Below are 17,008 nucleotides of genomic sequence, written 5' to 3'. Positions count from 1 at the left end.
AAACATTTTAATAATATTTTGTACACATGTGACTAGTAATTCAGGGCTTAGCAAAGGGGATCATAGTTTTCCCTTCTGAATTTAACACGGTTTCTATTTCCGAGAGGAGACCCTATCTGGAGACAGGAAATCAAAAATTTTTTAATTTATTATGCTTTTGTTTGGTTTGTGTTATGTTTTAATTTTACTGCCTCTTCAGAGACTAGGCATTGAAAAGACCGACCCTACCACACTGACAGATGAAGAGATAAACAGATTTGCAAGATTGGATATTGATCCGGAAACCATAACTTGGCAAAGAGGTACAAGAGCCATATACACGCCCCATCTGCTTTGGTTATACTGCACACGCCACGCCCTCTGTAAGGGTTGTTAACATGTGAAGTCTGGAAGCTTGCGTATTGATATTTTTATGGTTAAGACATGACCAAGATGATGACTTACTCATTTTTCTGGCCACCTCCATCCATCTCTCTCCTTATTAGCTGTACTCAAACCTCCTTTTCTTGGCTAAGTTGGACGTTTGCTGACTATTCAGTGTTGATTGGAGTGAGGGTGGTTTCAAAGAAGTTCATGCATAAACCAAAAATAACATTTTGCAACTTTTATTTTATGAAAAAGTTTTAGTGTCATGAAGTAGAGAAATTACGTTCAGTCACTTCTTGAATCACGTTGCCCTTTGTCCTCAGAACCCTTGTCTGGCATAAGTGACTTTGTTTTTCTTGCAACTCTCTAGCTTGCCTACTCAGTTTCACCTCTTTTTTTTTTTTTTTTACAGAGAGGAAGGGAGAGAGATAGAGAGTTAGAAACATCAATGAGAGAGAAACATTGATCAGCTGCCTCCTGCACGTCTCCTACTGGGGATGTGCCCACAACCAAGGTACATGCCCCTGACTGGGATCGAACCTGAGACCTTTTGTCCGCAGGCCGACGCTCTATCCACTGAGCCAAACCGGTTTCGGCTCAGTTTCACCTCTTTTTATTATACTCTGTTATAACAAAGTAGGTAGCCTTCAAGGTTCAAACATGCAATTTAGTGAGTGAGTTGCCTGGCTTCACTGCCATATGTTGCTTTTCTCTATGTACAACTAGCCCAGCTTAGAGTTTTATTTTGTACCAAGAGTGCATCCATCTCCCTGTATCACTGCTGGGAAGGAATTTTCATCGTCATGCGGAATGCAACTGACAGCCAATTTATTGACTGTTTTGTGATTTTCATTGGCTCAGTAATTGTTGCTAGCTAATGGCATTTTTAAGATGACTCAGCATATAAAAACACACTGATGTTTCTCTTTTTTTTTGCTTCAATAGCTTTAGACAGATAATATAATATTTTATGAGGAATAAGCTAAAGATCCACTTTGAAAATTTAGTATCTCATTCACTTTTCCTTTGCTTTAATGTCTAATTTATGTTTTCTAAGAAAGCAAAAGCTGACGGGGGCGGGGGGGGGTGGTGGATTTTACCTGTTGACTGGCTATTTTATGCAGAGAAATTAGGTACAGTGGGGCCTTGACTTACGAGTTTAATTCGTTCTGAGACTGAGCTCGTTAAGGAGCTCGTTAACTCAAATTACTCTATCAACTCAATGCAAAAAATCGGCGGAGAGACAGCTGGTATCTCAAAAAACTCGTTAGTGGGGACACTTGTAAGTCAAGGCCCCACTGTATAAGGAACTTGACACTATTTTTTAAAATAAGGGTACGCTTTAACAACACATTATATCCTTCGTTTATCAAGTGGGCGGCAGTGTTTGAGTGTGTGTCCCTCTGAGTGCTGTACAAAACTGCTTTGGGTGTTTATTAGATTTTATAGAAAATAATTTGGCATGTTATCGAGTGTCTTAAAAATGCCTCTCCTCTTTGACCCGTTAAGAGTGTAATTAGCGCATTGTTGTTCTTTTCTTTTTTTTCCGTTTTATTGAATTTATTGGGGTGACACTGGTTAACAAAATTAGTAGGGTTTCAGTGCACAATTCCACAACACGTCATCTGTACACTAGTATTGTGTGTTCACTGCCCCAAGTCAAGTCTCCGTTTCGTATTTTGTTATTGTTTTGTAACGCCCAGGACGCAAGCCGCTGTCACAAAGAACCAAGAGACGCTTCTCATGCAAAAGGCAAAGGGTTTATTTAGTTTCCAACATGTTGGGGCTCACAGCTTACTCTGAACGCAGCAGAGCAGCGGCTGTCAGCCCCGACTAAGAGTTTAAGCACAGGTTATATACTCCTCTAGCAAACGGGGGGAGCAAACGGGGTCATTCTTCTGGGAATCTGGCGCCGTTGTGAATTAATGCCTGTCTGGTTTCTTATCAAGTTGTTTGTTTTTCAGTTTACTCCCGGGCTGCGGCCATCTCCCGTAACCTCCCTGGCTGCAGCTGCCTCCCATAAAAGTTGATTGTTTCATCTCCCCCTTCTGACCTTCTTGATTGCCCTGGTGCCGTTAAATGTAACGCTCTGGTGCCGTTTGTTCCTTTTCTGACCTTTCTGACCTGATTATATTGGCACCTCTCATTCCCCCCTTTTTCTGTGGACGGTTTCTAATCTTAGAGACCTTCGGGCTCAGCTATGGCTGAATATTGTTGCCTGATAATAAGGAGCTTAATGTCTCCTACCCTCTGTTGTATGAATTCTATAATTTTATTTATAATACAGGGTCCTATAGAGAGGATTAACAACAGGTTTATAAGCGGTCCAGCAACTGTTGATAAGAGGGTTGTTAACCATGGCGATTGTGTAAACTAAGATTCAAACCAACTTTTCTGCGCCTCCCTTTCCTTCTGTTGCTTGGCCAGCCGCTGCCGAAGTTTGGTCATGGACTCCTTTACTACCCCTGTAGGATTGGCATAAAAACAGCATTCTTCTTTGAGGGCTGTACAGAGCCCGCCGTCCTGCATGAACAGGAGATCTAAACCTCGTCTGTTCTGTAAGACCACTTCTGAGAGTGATGTGAGGGAGACGGACTGATTCCACCGTTGCTAGAGGCTCGTACTGGGCATATTTTAACAAATGGTCTGGTGGAGGGGAAAGAAACTATTTTAGCTTTAGCAACTTCTATTGAAATAGGATTTTTCTTCTTAAAATTCCTCCATGGCTATCAAAAAGCCAAATTAAGATTAATTTATCTACTGTCCTGATGTTTGTATAAACACAACAAGAATGGTAACTGACTACCTTTGCTGGAATCTCATGGTTGAATCTTAATGTGCCCTGTAGGGCCAGGAAGCCACGCCACCCAGCTGCCATCAGGCCCGCCTGCAGTATCTGCTGAGTTAGGTGAATTCTTCACCTGTAGCAATTCCACCTGAGCCCACGCTCCAGGCTTTAAGCCCATCTCAGTAGCCCTCCTACTTGTTGCGGCCCCGAGCGTATGGGGGTTCCGCAGGAACGTAGAGGCATCCCTACTGCTCCCCTTTTACTCTTACCAACCGCCAGTGATGGTAGGGCATCGGCCTGACACTCCAGCGCCAGCCATCTTCAGGGCTTCTAAGCAGAATACCAGGCTTCCTTTGTGGCATTTTTACTGGCTTCAAGTCTTTAGAGCTCAGACAGGGCTCTTTAAAACATGATACTCCAGTCAAAGTTTTCCGTTAATAAAACCACTATTAGGAACCGGTCTTATTGAATCTATGCAAAGAAATGTATTGCCATGTTAGCATCGCCAAATTTCGGAGGAATTACATAAGAAGAAAGACATACTGATCTACTCTAAGATTTTCTGACTTTTCTAAACTTTTTTTTTATGTATAACTATGCTTCAGACTTTTCACTCTAAACAGGCTTTTTTTTTTTTTTTTTTTTTTTTAGACTACCCCTGACATGGGCATGGTCATAAAGGCCTGCAAGCAGTACACAGGCTGCCAACTGTTAGCTGTCTCTCAACAGAGACCAAAACCTGATGGGCACTGTTCCCTGCCCAGGTGGGCACCTGCCCTCTTGGCAGCTAGGCACCCTTTACTTTTTGGGGTTCATCCCACATAGTACCCTTTTAGGACAGTCAACATACATTTAAACCTGCAAGAGAATTAAAGGTTAATGTGACATATCAACACAATGAAACATAATATAGGCATCATGGCCGCTTTAGGCAGCCACATCTTCTGCTATTAAACATGTGATTCTATAAATTGTCTTTGTCTCTTTGGAGCCATGTCCATGAAGATGCAGGCATTATCTAAGTCTATTCAATGTTACCAGCATCAGGCAGGTCGAGCACGCCGTAGCTTGACGAAGTCCTTCCGCATCATGGATGGGTCCGCTGACCGGACGTGGGTGTGATGGACTCAGGTCACGACGCCATCTATCTTGAGAGCGGTGGGGGTCGTTAGTACCAGGAGTTGGGTGTAGGGACCTTTCCATCGAGGTTCCAGGAGGTGCCTTTTGCCTGGGTGGCGCCAAGGCGCAGCCAAATGTCCTCGTGCGCCCTCTGGAGCCCTCTTAAGAAAAGAGACAATTCTTGCAGCAAGAAAGTCAGGAATGATAGGGGGTGAGGCCTGACCAGCTTCATTCTCGCCTATCTTTACAGATTTCAAGGCCCATTGTCTTCCTTCACAGGCAGGGGGAAGGGCCCATTAAGTCTTTGCCTTGAGGAACTGTGAGCCCCATCCTTAAATGTCCCAATCAGACTAGAATTCCAAAATCCTAACCCAGCACAGAATATCATATAGAAAATTAAAGTTCCCAGTAAACAAACAGACAGAGGAGTTTACAAATATACTTACACCTTTTTAGTGAACAAGTATCTTTACAGTCTTGGGCTCTTGAGCAGATAACAGGAACACCATCCAAGTCCCCTGATGGGGGCCTGACAGGAACAGATGTGGGGGCCTTTGGCTGGGGGGGGGTATAAAGTCTCCATTCTTCCTCCCTTGGCACTGCTAAGGGCAGGATCATTGAAGAGGTCTCTTCACCTAGGCAGGGCTGTGCTGAGCCATTTGGGGCAAAAGTGGTTTCTGCTTTCATTTTGGCTAAAAGGTCTTTGCCCATTAGAGGGACCAGGCAATTTGGCAAATACAGGAATTCATGAACCACCTGATGGCCGCCTAACTGACATCCGCGGGGGCGGCAGAACAGTCTGCAGCTGTGGTCCCGGTAGCTCCAATAATGGTGACTTCCTGTCCTGAGAGGGGAGCTACCTTCTGAGTAACTACCGAGTGCTCTGCCGCTGTACCAACCATAAAGTTCACAGTCTGGCCCCCGATTTTCATTTCGACCATCGGTTCATGGGGGCCCAGTTGGAAAGAGCCCAGCCTGTCCTAGTCAGAGTCAGCTGTTGCCAGTCCAAGGAGGTCTGCCTCAGGCGGCTCTGGCCAATAGCGGCTGGGTGGTTTGGATGGCCTTGCCAGCTTCTTTTGGCCTGCTCCTGTCCTGCCTGTCTCTCCACTCCTGCTACTAAACCTTACTCTGTCCCTTCTTACACACGCAGAACTGGACCCAAGGCAGCGAGTTTTGAGCAACTTTAAAATTTCTTAACATATATTTTATCATTCATGTTGCAGGGAGGGACCGGGTTAGCTCCTTCTGAATGAAAGAATTAATCAAAATAAGGCTTATTTTTTAACTTCATTTGTCCCTGGGTGTGGACAACAAATGACACTAATCAGATTGACATAAACGATTTAACCTTTGTTTAGGGAGGCAAATGCAAAGCATTTACTCCAAATGTCTTTGGTTTAGGGAAGACAGGATTTTTGCTTAGTTTCCCTATTCTACTTGTCCCAGCTTACTGGTCTATCATGCATTCAACTTTCTTTTAATATTTATCTTTTCCTTTTCATTACATACACAACCTTCACAAATTTCATTTTTTTAGGTTAGCCTTCAAACCTTTTTTCTATGTCCTTCAAAAATGCATAACCATGCCTCAGACCTTTCATTAAGTATTTCTTTACCTTCCTCCATCACACCAAAGCTGTACATTCCAGTTAGTTAGAACTCTGAGCCTTAATTAATTTTTAAGGTGACATGTAAGTAATTAACATTCCTCAGATTAGCAATATATTCATCATTTTTTTTTTTTAGAGATACAAACAAAAATTTCATTAGCTAAACAATTTTAAACAACAAAGACATATACTTAAACAATAAAGATAGATAACATTCTCCATTAAAACTTTGAATCACCACAGCTAGCAATTATCAGTTTGTGAGTATACAGGCCTTGTTGACGTCATCTTGGGATAGCTGTCTGTCTCTCTGTGGTCAGCGACTTCTCGTAAACTTCAAAAATACAAGACACAATTAACCAACAGATTCAATTCTACCCTCTAGATTTCGTACGAGGCATATTCAGATTAATATTGTATATTATGTCTCTTCAAAATACCTAGATGAACATTTTTTTTTTTTTTTATTGTTTGACTCAGTAAACTTTAAGGTCTCAAGTTCCCAGCAGCTATGGAAAACCACACCTGAGGCTGGCAAACAGGCCTGGCCCAGCCCTTGACTTTAAAACCACCATTTTTCTCTGGGGAAAGTCAAGAGGCAAATTTGTAGCTACATAATTTCTTGAGATTCAAATCCAATTATTATTATTAAGGCATTTACTTTGGCAAATTTTGTAACAGAGGCAATCTCACTGAATTTTCTTTTGGAGGCTTGTTGCTAGAACAAGCCTGCATTGCTTCCCTGGGTAAAATTAGCCATTTTCCTTAGGAAATAATCAGTCTTGGGTTTTATTCTGTACATGTGTGAAGAGACTCTAGTTCAAAACTCTATCTAAATGTCCAACAACAGGACAATTGCGCGCATTAGTTTTAAACCAGCTTTTCTCTTTACACGCGAACAGAAATACCAGACACATTTTAAAACTTCTCAATTACAAGAAGGACTTTTTGTTATCTAGCTGGCGCGATCTCCATGGGAAGAGCCCTGCTCCCGTCCAGAGTAGCCGCGCCGCCCCCAGGTGTCCGGCCCGTGGGCTCCGCGCGGGACCTTTCCCAGACCTTCCCCCGGACCCGACGCCGCCAGGGGCCTCGCTGCTCCGGCCTCCCGCAAGCGACTCGCTGGCCTTGCTCCCCTGTGCTCCGCCCAGCTCCACTCGCTCGACACAAACCCAGGGCCAACGCCGGCCACCGCCGCCAGGCTCCGCGAACGAGTCCGCGCCCGGCCCGAGCCCCCAGGGCCGCCGCTGAGGGCGGTCACCGTGCACCGCGCTCCCGCACGCTTGCCCCCCCCCCCTCCCCCCCGTCTTTACACTCACATACTTTCACCAGACATTCATTCGGAGTTTAAACAATCCATTCAATTTTTAACAACTTTTCAATTTCTGAGGGAGCTCTAAAGCCTCCCGCAATCTCCTTGAACTGATCAATCACGATACCCAAAGGAGCAGTCTGAGTCCAGGAGGAGCAGAGGGTGGAGGGGAGGGAGCAGAGGGTGGAGGAGAGGGGAGAGCCGGCTTCACAGGGAGGATTGCCGGCTCAGAAGCAGAGACCGAGGACCTAGGGAGAGAACCAGGGGGTAAGAAGGGCTTGACCCACGCCGGGGGGTTCTCACATAAGTCTTGCCAGACTAAAATGTAAGGCTCCTGGTCCGGGTGTCCGTGTTGGCCAGGCTGAAAAACCAGATTCCTCACTTCCCTGATGAGAGGCAGATGGAAAGACCCCTCCGGGGGCCATCCGACATTAAAGGTGGGCCACTCGGACGAGCAGAAAGTCTGCCATTTACTCTTTCTGATGATAAGGGATAGATTTTGAGCTCGTCCATTGACTTCTGACCAGCGGTCCAGGGTCAGAGACAAAGGAGTAGAAGCACTCTGGCCCATGACAAACAGAAAACACAGACTAATGACAGACAACAAAGAACAAATAACCAGAACAGACACAACGCGTTGAGACAAAAATCGAAGGATCCAAAAAAGAAGGTTTTTCAAAGCCAATTGACCCAGCTGGCAACAGAATTACAGAATCAGAATCAGAAACAGACGAGAGGAATCCAGGCGTCCCTGGTCCTCTCCAGACTCCACCAGGGCGTCCCCCGGGGATGTGGCCTGCGACCTCCCGACACGTCTGTCTGCCGCAGTCGGGGGAGGCTCACGCCCCTCCCCGACAGCCACCAGACCGAACAGATTTGCTAGCACTGACCGAACAGATTTGCCGGCTCTGACAAAATTCGAGCTCTCAATATCTAAGCGATCGCTATTTTTATTCAAAAAGGCGCCGTCACTTACCCCAAGAAGCGTCTGTTGGAACGTTGATACCTGAAGGCGGCTGCGGTTTATCTCGGTGGAACCTCCAAAATGTAACGCCCAGGACGCAAGCCGCTGTCACAAAGAACCAAGAGACGCTTCTCATGCAAAAGGCAAAGGGTTTATTTAGTTTCCAACATGTTGGGGCTCACAGCTTACTCTGAACGCAGCAGAGCAGCGGCTGTCAGCCCCGACTAAGAGTTTAAGCACAGGTTATATACTCCTCTAGCAAACGGGGGGAGCAAACGGGGTCATTCTTCTGGGAATCTGGCACCGTTGTGAATTAATGCCTGTCTGGTTTCTTATCAAGTTGTTTGTTTTTCAGTTTACTCCCGGGCTGCGGCCATCTCCCGTAACCTCCCTGGCTGCAGCTGCCTCCCATAAAAGTTGATTGTTTCATCTCCCCCTTCTGACCTTCTTGATTGCCCTGGTGCCGTTAAATGTAACGCTCTGGTGCCGTTTGTTCCTTTTCTGACCTTTCTGACCTGATTATATTGGCGCCTCTCAGTTTGACGCGTCATACAAAAAAAGAACATTGGAAATACACTAAAATGTTAACAGTAATTTGTCCTGGGAGACGGAAGTAAGACTAGTTAGCTGGTTGATCTTTGTCATGTTCTCCAAGGGTATACAGTTGGATAGCTATTCTGTCATCTGAAGGGAGGTGATTCTTCTCAGCGTGCTGAAGGGAAGAGCAGGCCTGTTACCCAGCATGCTTCTGAAGGCATTTGCCTGGCCTTGCGCTCATGGCCCTTGTGTTTCCCAGGATGGTGTAAGACCAGTGAGTCATCCCGCAGAACAACACAGACCTCTGCCTTTTGAAAAACTGTGGCCTGCTGTTTTTCTTGTAAGCTCGAATATGCTTTAAAATAGGTTCCAGATTTCTAGTTGTTTGAGTTATCTAGACAGAATAAAACCAAGCCAGTCCACATTTGTTTCTTTAAAAATAACTCCTGTAGCCCTAACCCAGGGGTGGGCAAACTTTTTGACTCGAGGGCCACAATGGGTTCTTAAACTGGACCGGAGGGCCGGAACAAAAGCATGGATGGAGTGTTTGTGTGAACTAATATAAATTCAAAGTAAACATCATTACATAAAAGGGTACGGTCTTTTTTTTTTTTTTTTTAGTTTTATTCATTTCAAACGGGCCGGATCCAGCCCGCGGCCGTAGTTTGCCCACGGCTGCCCTAACCGGTTTGGCTCAGCAGATAGAGCATCGGCCTGCGGACTCAAGGGTCCCGGGTTCAATTCCGGTCAAGGGCATGTACCTTGGTTGCGGGCACAAACCCAGTAGGGAGTGTGCAGGAGGCAGCTGATCGATGTTTCTCTCTCATCGATGTTTCTAACTCTTTATCCCTCTCCCTTCCTCTCTGTAAAAAATCAATAAAATATATATTAAAAAAAAACAAAACTCCTGTACACTTACTATATATGTACATCATGTCTTAATTTGAACCCATATTCTAGCTTTGCCATCTGATTTGAAATCAAATGTTAATAGACGGGCATTAAGTTGGACTTGTTGCTCTACAACTTGGCTGGTTCCTTTAACTTCATGGTCCATTTCCTGGCATTGTCCTATGTCTTCCCTTTCTGCTGTAGTGTTGGATACCAACGATAGATTCCTGAGGAAGATCACAATTGGACAGGCTCCGACGGAGAAAGGTTACACGCGGACGGTAACGTTTGTTCCTTTCTAAGTAAATTAGTTCCAGTGAGCCATATCCTTGCTCCTTCTGTCCTCCTCCATCTGCTCCCACCCGACTGGTACTGCCAGGTGCTTTTCTGCCTGTTCCTTTTAAAGTGGAAGCGAATAGGTGTGTGGGATTGAGCACTCCTGACAGCTTTTGCAGTACATCCTATGTGTCACCTGTGTGTTTTTCCCCCGGCATTTTTTCCTGGAGGTGGAGACCCAAGTGAATATCAGTGCACACAAATTGATTAAAATTGTGACCATTTTGCAGTATGTCTCTTTGGTGTAAGAGGTTCCGAGTTGTATTTTAGGGAAACCATAACTATAAGCTGCTTTCACAGGACTGTCCTACTAGAATATTTATTTTAAAGATTTGCCTAATCAAGGTCTTGGAATAATTAAGGATTTTTTCTGTTGGGGAGAACTAGTTTCATTAAGTTCTCTGTGTATTACTGTTATTCTACCCATTTAAGCTTTTGTTTAAGCTGTGGATGCAAACAAGGATTACTTTTGCAGTTCACTGTTGTGGCTTAACGAAGTTTTCCCTGTTGTGTCTCTTTCCTCCCAACAGACCCAGTTTGATATCTCTGTGGCCAGTGAAATCATGGCTGTCCTGGCTCTCACCAGTTCCCTGGAAGACATGAGAGAGAGACTGAGCAAAATGGTGGTGGCATCCAGTAAGAAAGGGGAGCCCATCAGTACCGAAGACCTGGTAGGTACCCCACGTATGGGCCAGATATGATTTTGTTGCTGACAAGGTAATTAGGGAATTTATAAAATGTCCTTCATGGTGAGTAGTAGGTAGTATGCTCCAGTTATAGACCACAGGTTTCAGATGGTTTGAGCAACATGTTCAACCTGAGAGTATTCACAGAAGTGGGTATATGGCTTCAGTTTGCAGAGGGCACCAGAGTCCGAGTGAGGCCCTTAGTTGCTGAGCTTGGGGTCACACCCTGGCCTCTCCCCATGACGCCTCCCTACACAGAGTCCACTTGTCATGAGTTTGTTGGCTGCCACTGTATCCACGCTGATAAACATGTTGGGAATAATTCATTATCCAGTTATCTGATGGTTCTACAAGGCTAGTTCTCTACTTCAGATTTATTTCTGAACTGTCTACGTGATAATATGAGGTTTGAAATGAGATGATCTTTTTTTTTAAAAAAATATATTTTATTGATTTTTTACAGAGAGGAAGGGAGAGAGATAGAGTCAGAAACATCGATGAGAGAGAAACATCGATCAGCTGCCTCCTGCACATCTTCCACTGGGGATGTGCCCGCAACCCAGATACATACCCTTGACCGGAATCGAACCTGGGACCTTTCAGTCCGCAGGCCGACGCTCTATCCACTGAGCCAAACCGGTTTCGGCATGAGATGATCTTAGAGATTAAATTTCTTAAATTGATTTTAGAGAGAGGAAGGGAGAGAGAAAAACATCAATGTAAAACAGAAACGTCGATTGGTTACTTGTTATATGTGCCCCAACCAGGGACAGAAACTAGGCATATGCCCTGACCAGGAATCCAAACAGCGACCCTTCGGTGCATGGCACAGTGCTCCAACCAACTGAGCCACCCAGGCCAGGGCTAGATTAATTTTTTAAAGGTCTGTTTGTGTTGACACACACCAATATGGTTGGCCTATGATTAAGCAAGCAGTATGTCAATAGGAACTCATTCCAATGAACCAGATCCTTGGGGGAAAACATTAACATCCTCTTTTCGCAGTTAATATGTGTAAAAAAAGAAAATTGTTTTAAATTTTTACACCCAAAGCAGAAAACTTCAAAACTCATAAAATTGAATATAAATGGGGTCTATAGTTTTATTTTACTTTGTCACCAGTTTTTTCAGTTGTGGTTGGAGGGCTTAGAAGAGGGACCTGGTCTTTAAGAGTTGGTATTGAATTCCTGGGTAAATTCTTAGTTTTTCCACATATTGAATTTGGTTTGTGGCCATTTCTGTACAGACACCAAAGTTACAAGTAATTCATTACTCAGAGAACTAGCATCTGTATGTGTAAGCTAGGTGGATTCTCCTCGTCCAGCAGCAACAGAGCTTGATTGAGATGCTTGTTTCCAGAGTTACGCTTTTTCCAAGAATTACATGTGAATGTCATTTTTATTCTAGCTGTTCTCTCTGCTTAAAATAACTGGCAAATTCAGAGTATATCCAGAAAAAAGTAAATAACTGAATGGTCTAGTTCAGGTGGAACTACTAATTGGTCTAAGACGTCTAAAACGGAAGACCTAAGAGTGCTGAGTTTTGTATTAGAAGGTTGGTTTTTTGCTGGTCGGAGTGAACATATCGCGCCTTCATTTTACAGGGGGTGAGTGGGGCACTGGCCGTGCTCATGAAGGACGCGATCAAGCCCAACCTCATGCAGACACTGGAGGTGAGCGGAGCGGCGCCAGCCTTTCGGATCAGTTTTCTGTGTCCACACTTTCCTTGGGGAGTCAAGACTTTTCTGCCTGCTCGTCTCTCCCCATTCTTCCTCGAGGTTGCAGTTGGGACATTGCTGTCATAAAGAGGCAGCTTCGTGTTTAACTTTTCGGGATGTCTTTTTCTTTGGGATTCCAACTAACTTTCCTCTTGACTGTGGGATCCATTTCGAAGCAGGATTCACAGATTCACTGTCGTGGTTTCCACAGGGCACTCCGGTATTTGTTCATGCTGGACCGTTTGCCAACATCGCACACGGAAACTCCTCTATCATTGCAGACCGCATTGCACTCAAGCTTGTTGGGCCTGAAGGATTTGTAGGTGAGTCTTTTTGCACAGTCAGTGAATGGATGTTTTTTTTTGTTTTGTTTTGTTTTGTTTTAACATCAGGGGAGTTGGAATAGCATTTTGACAGTTGCTTTTCTCCTTACTCACAGTGACGGAAGCAGGATTTGGAGCAGACATTGGAATGGAAAAGTTTTTTAACATCAAGTGCCGGTATTCCGGTCTCCGCCCTCACGTGGTGGTGCTTGTTGCCACTGTCAGGGCTCTTAAAATGCACGGAGGTGGCCCCACGGTGAGGATCATGAGTAGGAAGAGTCCACCCTGGTCAGTTGCTCAGTGGTTAGAGCACCAGCCTGCAAACTGAAGAGTCTCGGGTTCAATTCCCAGTCAAGGGCACATACCTGGGTTGCAGGTTTGATACCTGACCCCAGTTGAGACTTGTGTGGGAGGCAACCAAGCAACCAATCTCTCTCTCTCTTTTCCTCTCCCCCCCCCCTCCCTTCCACTCTCTCCAAAAGTCAATGGAAAAAATATCCTTGAGTGAAGATTAACCCAAAAAAAAAGAGAGTAGGAAGAGTCTGATTTTCAGGAATAATCTGAAGGCTAAAGGGAAGCTGCATGGCTTGTGCCTGTTTCTTCATTAGCAGCTCTTATCTTCATGATTAATAGAGTGTCAAAAGCAAGGGATGTTCAGGCCGGTAGCCTCTTATCACTCGGCACGACCAGCTCTCGGCATTTTCAGAGGGCTGGAATTGGCGTCATGGCCTACCTTTCTGGGGAAAACATCTGATAATATCTAAATGCCTCCAAGGACATGTGCTTGCTATTCCCTCAAAACATTCCTTTATGGTCAGACTGTTCTTTTAAAATATGTCCCATTTTTCCTCCAAAGAGTGACACTGGCAGCCAGCCCACGGAACTACTTAGCTGAGACGGGTCAGCCCTTCTGGGGAGGTGCACGCCGGAGGGGACACCAGCACCCTGCGGTGGGCGGTGGGCGGTGGGCGGTGGGCGGTGGGAGGGAGAAGGGGAGAGGTGCTCGCTCGGGACTGCCTGTGGGCAATGCAAACAGGTTAGGACTGGGTTATTTCACCTCCAACCTGAACCTTGTGTTTTCTCGAGTCCCTATGGGTTGGAAATTTCACTTTACATCCTGTTATTGTAGCACCTTTCTTTGGCACTTACATGTGAAGACATGGTGCTGGTGTTCAGAAATTACTTGAATTCAATTCCCGTCCTAGGAGCTGGTCCTCTAACTTGAGAAAGAAGACCTCCCTCCCCTGCAGAACAAAAGCAGTGTTTCTTAGTGTAGCGGCCACTACAGCAGTTCTTCTCAAACCTTTGGTCTCAAAACTTCTTTATACCCCTAAAAATGAATGAGGGCCTGAAAGAACTTTTATTTAGGTGGGTTATATCTATTGATATTTATTACATGAGGAATTAAGCTGAGTTAATATTAACATAAATTTATTTTATTTTTTTAATGAAAAGTTACTGTATTTTTCCAAAACAAAATTCAGGCATTGTACATTTTTCAGATCTCTTCAGTATCTGGTTTCGTTGGAGGCCACTGGATTCTCTTCTGCATTTGATCTTTTGTGATATCCCATGTCCCATAGTCTTTGGAAAAGTCGGTTATATACTCCGTGAGAGAGAAAGAGTGAAAAGGGTATAATGTCTTAGAATTATTGTGGAATAGTCTTGATCTTGTAGACCCCATGGAAGGATTAGGTCTCCAGGCCTCGCTGTGAGAACCGCTGCCATAGCACGGCCCCCGCCTCTCCAGTTTTGCTTGTTGTCCCTGAGGTACAAAGCACCCCTAGCCCAGGACGGCCCTTTCTGCTAGCAGTGCAGCATGGCCTGACTCCCTTTTCCTTCCCAGTTATAACCAACATTTCTCTCTTGCATCCCTGCACTCATCCTCACAACTTTGCACCTTCATTTCCTTTCTCCTCATCTCATGGTCTAAAAAATATGCCAGGCCCTTAACCTGGGCAGCACTGAGAAGGGTTGTATACACACACCTCTGCCAAGGAACCAGACCTGCTGCTCACATGCCCTCGTGGGGCTGCGTTTAAGGCCAGAACGAGGTGGCTCGGGTCCCTGCTTCCAGCCCCACCTCTTCGTGGCCCCTGTGGAGTTGGAGCACTGTAGTCTCTGAGGAACAGGAGCAGACCAAGCTGAAAAACTGAAGGCTTCTTAATCACTGCCCATGGCCCTCGGTGGGCTTCCTGGACCAGCACCTTCACCCCCATGCTCAGCCCTGTGGGTGCAGCAGGGCCAGGCCACCAGGTGCCTCTCTAACAGTGAATGTATGGCTTAACGTATCCTGAGACCTTTAAGTACACTGTGATCAAGGAAGAGAACCCGTGTGTGTTGTTTCCCTCCTGTTGGTATTGCTCCTGTATCCCGGTTCAGATCCACAAAGGCGTGGGTTGGCTCTGCAGACCAGCTCATGGTCCCAGCACAGGGCTTGTCACAGACTCCATTGGCGGGCATGTCAAGGTGGCCTTCGGAGGACTGACGGCTGCCTTTTCCCTATACTAACCTTCACTTCCACCCCTCTGCTGTGGGCACCAATCAGAGGTTATTGCCCCTGACTAGACTACATCCTCCTTCTCCCCCACCCCTGTAGATGCATCCTTTCTCACCACTGACGTTTAGGCCACAAAGGTCCACTCTTCTCAAAGCAGCTGTTTTTGTTCTGTGCTGTAGGATTGGTCATATGTCCTAAATCCTTAGGGCAGGAAACACCCTAAACTGTCCTATATCCCCAAGCCTGCAGCTCCTGGCCTTAACACATGGCACATGCCAGTTTAAGCTGATATTTAATTGTAAATAGAAAATGCCTCTGACTTTGCTTCCTTTCCTTCCAGGTTACTGCCGGACTGCCTCTTCCCAAGGAGTACATAGAGGAGGTAACTCCAATCATTTCTAATTATTTGACCTAGAAAGCACCACAGGCTGAATCAGCATATCTCAACCGGCTCCTTTGGAGATGAGTGGGGCTATCACTCTGACCCAGGCTTGCTCCCAGGAATGCTGAAAGGCTGCAGTGTGCCGAAGAACTGGATTAAATGCAGTAGGGAAGAAGTGCCTCATAGAAAAGAATTGCCCCACATAGGATACCAGTAAAACCACTGCCCTCGATCAGCGGTGTTTTCTCAAACTGGGAGCAATTTTATTTCCAGGGGATGCTTGACAATGTCTAGAGACATTTTTTATTATAATAACTTGTGGGGAGTGCTACTGGAATTCAGTGGGTAGAGGCCAGAGATGCTGCCGAACATCCTTCAGTGATGCACAGGGCAGCCCCAACTACAAGGAATGCTTTGGCCCAAAATGTTAGAAGTGATGAGGTTGAGAAACCCTGCTCCAGACTGTTGGAAGCTTCTTTGTCTTCCCTGGACTGGCCGGGTGGATTACCAAATGCCATTCCAATCAGAAGCAAACACAAGGACCTTTTTAGGGATGTCTTTTCTTCTGCAGCACCCTGGTTATTTTTCTAGGCAAAATTTCCATTTGTTTTATAGCATCAAGCAGGAGCTCAAACAGTTGGGAGCTTGAACCTTTTCATATTTATGTCATTTACCATCAAAGAAACATCTCCAGGGTCAGCGTGGGGTGGTTATGAGAGAGGCCCTCGAATGAGATAGTAAGGTCAGCCGCTATCACTAATTCAAATTTTCTGCTTTTTTTTGGAAACTTAAATTATCAAGCAATACAGGTCACTGTTTAGGCTCCAAATGAAGTATTTCAAAAGCAGCTAGAAAAAATTGTCAGTGCCTTGAGTCTGCCTGTCTTCTGAGCTATGATTTGCCTTTTATGGTCATTTGTCTGACTCACGCGTGGGAGTGCAATTCACCGATCTGGCCCTACTGCCACCCCACCGCCTTCCCTGTGTCTGATTAGAATGACTGCCCCTAACGGCCCAGCTGGTATCTTCATTTAAGAAATTCCACTTATTTAAAACTGTTCTCAATCAGCCTTACATATTAATTGGTTTTCATGTCACTGGAGGTAAAGAATTAGCAGTGCTTTTTGGAATATCAAGTAATCCTAATCTTGGTTTTTAGTTATTAAAGGAAAACATAAATCATGATTATAAGGATCTCAGATGTTTTAATACTTTTACCTATTTTTTTCTGTTGTTTCATGGACTCCCCAAACCCAGAGCTATTACTGCTGGGTTTTGCTCATGATCCAGTGTATATCACTTTATATATGACTATTACATATTTTTTAAATATTTAATGTATTTTTAAGCTTATGTTAGTATCATACCCTTTGTATAAAAGTTAAACAGTATAAGAATGTAACGTATAACTTGAATCTTCTTAACCATTTTCTGTATATTTCTCAACATTAAAACAAACTTCATGATATATACATATATTT

General features: G+C 44.9%; 1 protein-coding gene across 1 annotated transcript in view; it reads left to right on the top strand.

Moving 5' to 3' along the window:
* MTHFD1 (methylenetetrahydrofolate dehydrogenase, cyclohydrolase and formyltetrahydrofolate synthetase 1) overlaps positions 1 to 17,008 on the top strand; it is a 63,936-nt gene that overhangs the window by 36,581 nt on the left and 10,347 nt on the right. Inside the window, exons 16-22 of the mRNA XM_070418535.1 lie at positions 200 to 302; positions 9,789 to 9,865; positions 10,451 to 10,591; positions 12,210 to 12,278; positions 12,535 to 12,646; positions 12,763 to 12,902; positions 15,487 to 15,528. Of these exons, the coding sequence (XP_070274636.1) occupies positions 200 to 302; positions 9,789 to 9,865; positions 10,451 to 10,591; positions 12,210 to 12,278; positions 12,535 to 12,646; positions 12,763 to 12,902; positions 15,487 to 15,528 (684 nt within the window). The remainder of the gene's footprint in view (positions 1 to 199; positions 303 to 9,788; positions 9,866 to 10,450; positions 10,592 to 12,209; positions 12,279 to 12,534; positions 12,647 to 12,762; positions 12,903 to 15,486; positions 15,529 to 17,008) is intronic.

This window comes from Myotis yumanensis, unplaced genomic scaffold (genome assembly GCF_028538775.1).
Source record: "Myotis yumanensis isolate MYYU_CA2020_CCGP unplaced genomic scaffold, mMyoYum1.0.hap1 SCAF_1, whole genome shotgun sequence".
Taxonomy (NCBI): Eukaryota; Metazoa; Chordata; class Mammalia; order Chiroptera; family Vespertilionidae; genus Myotis; species Myotis yumanensis.
The sequence above is the reverse complement of the archived record's forward strand: the minus strand, read 5'-3'. Positions and strand labels throughout refer to the sequence as shown.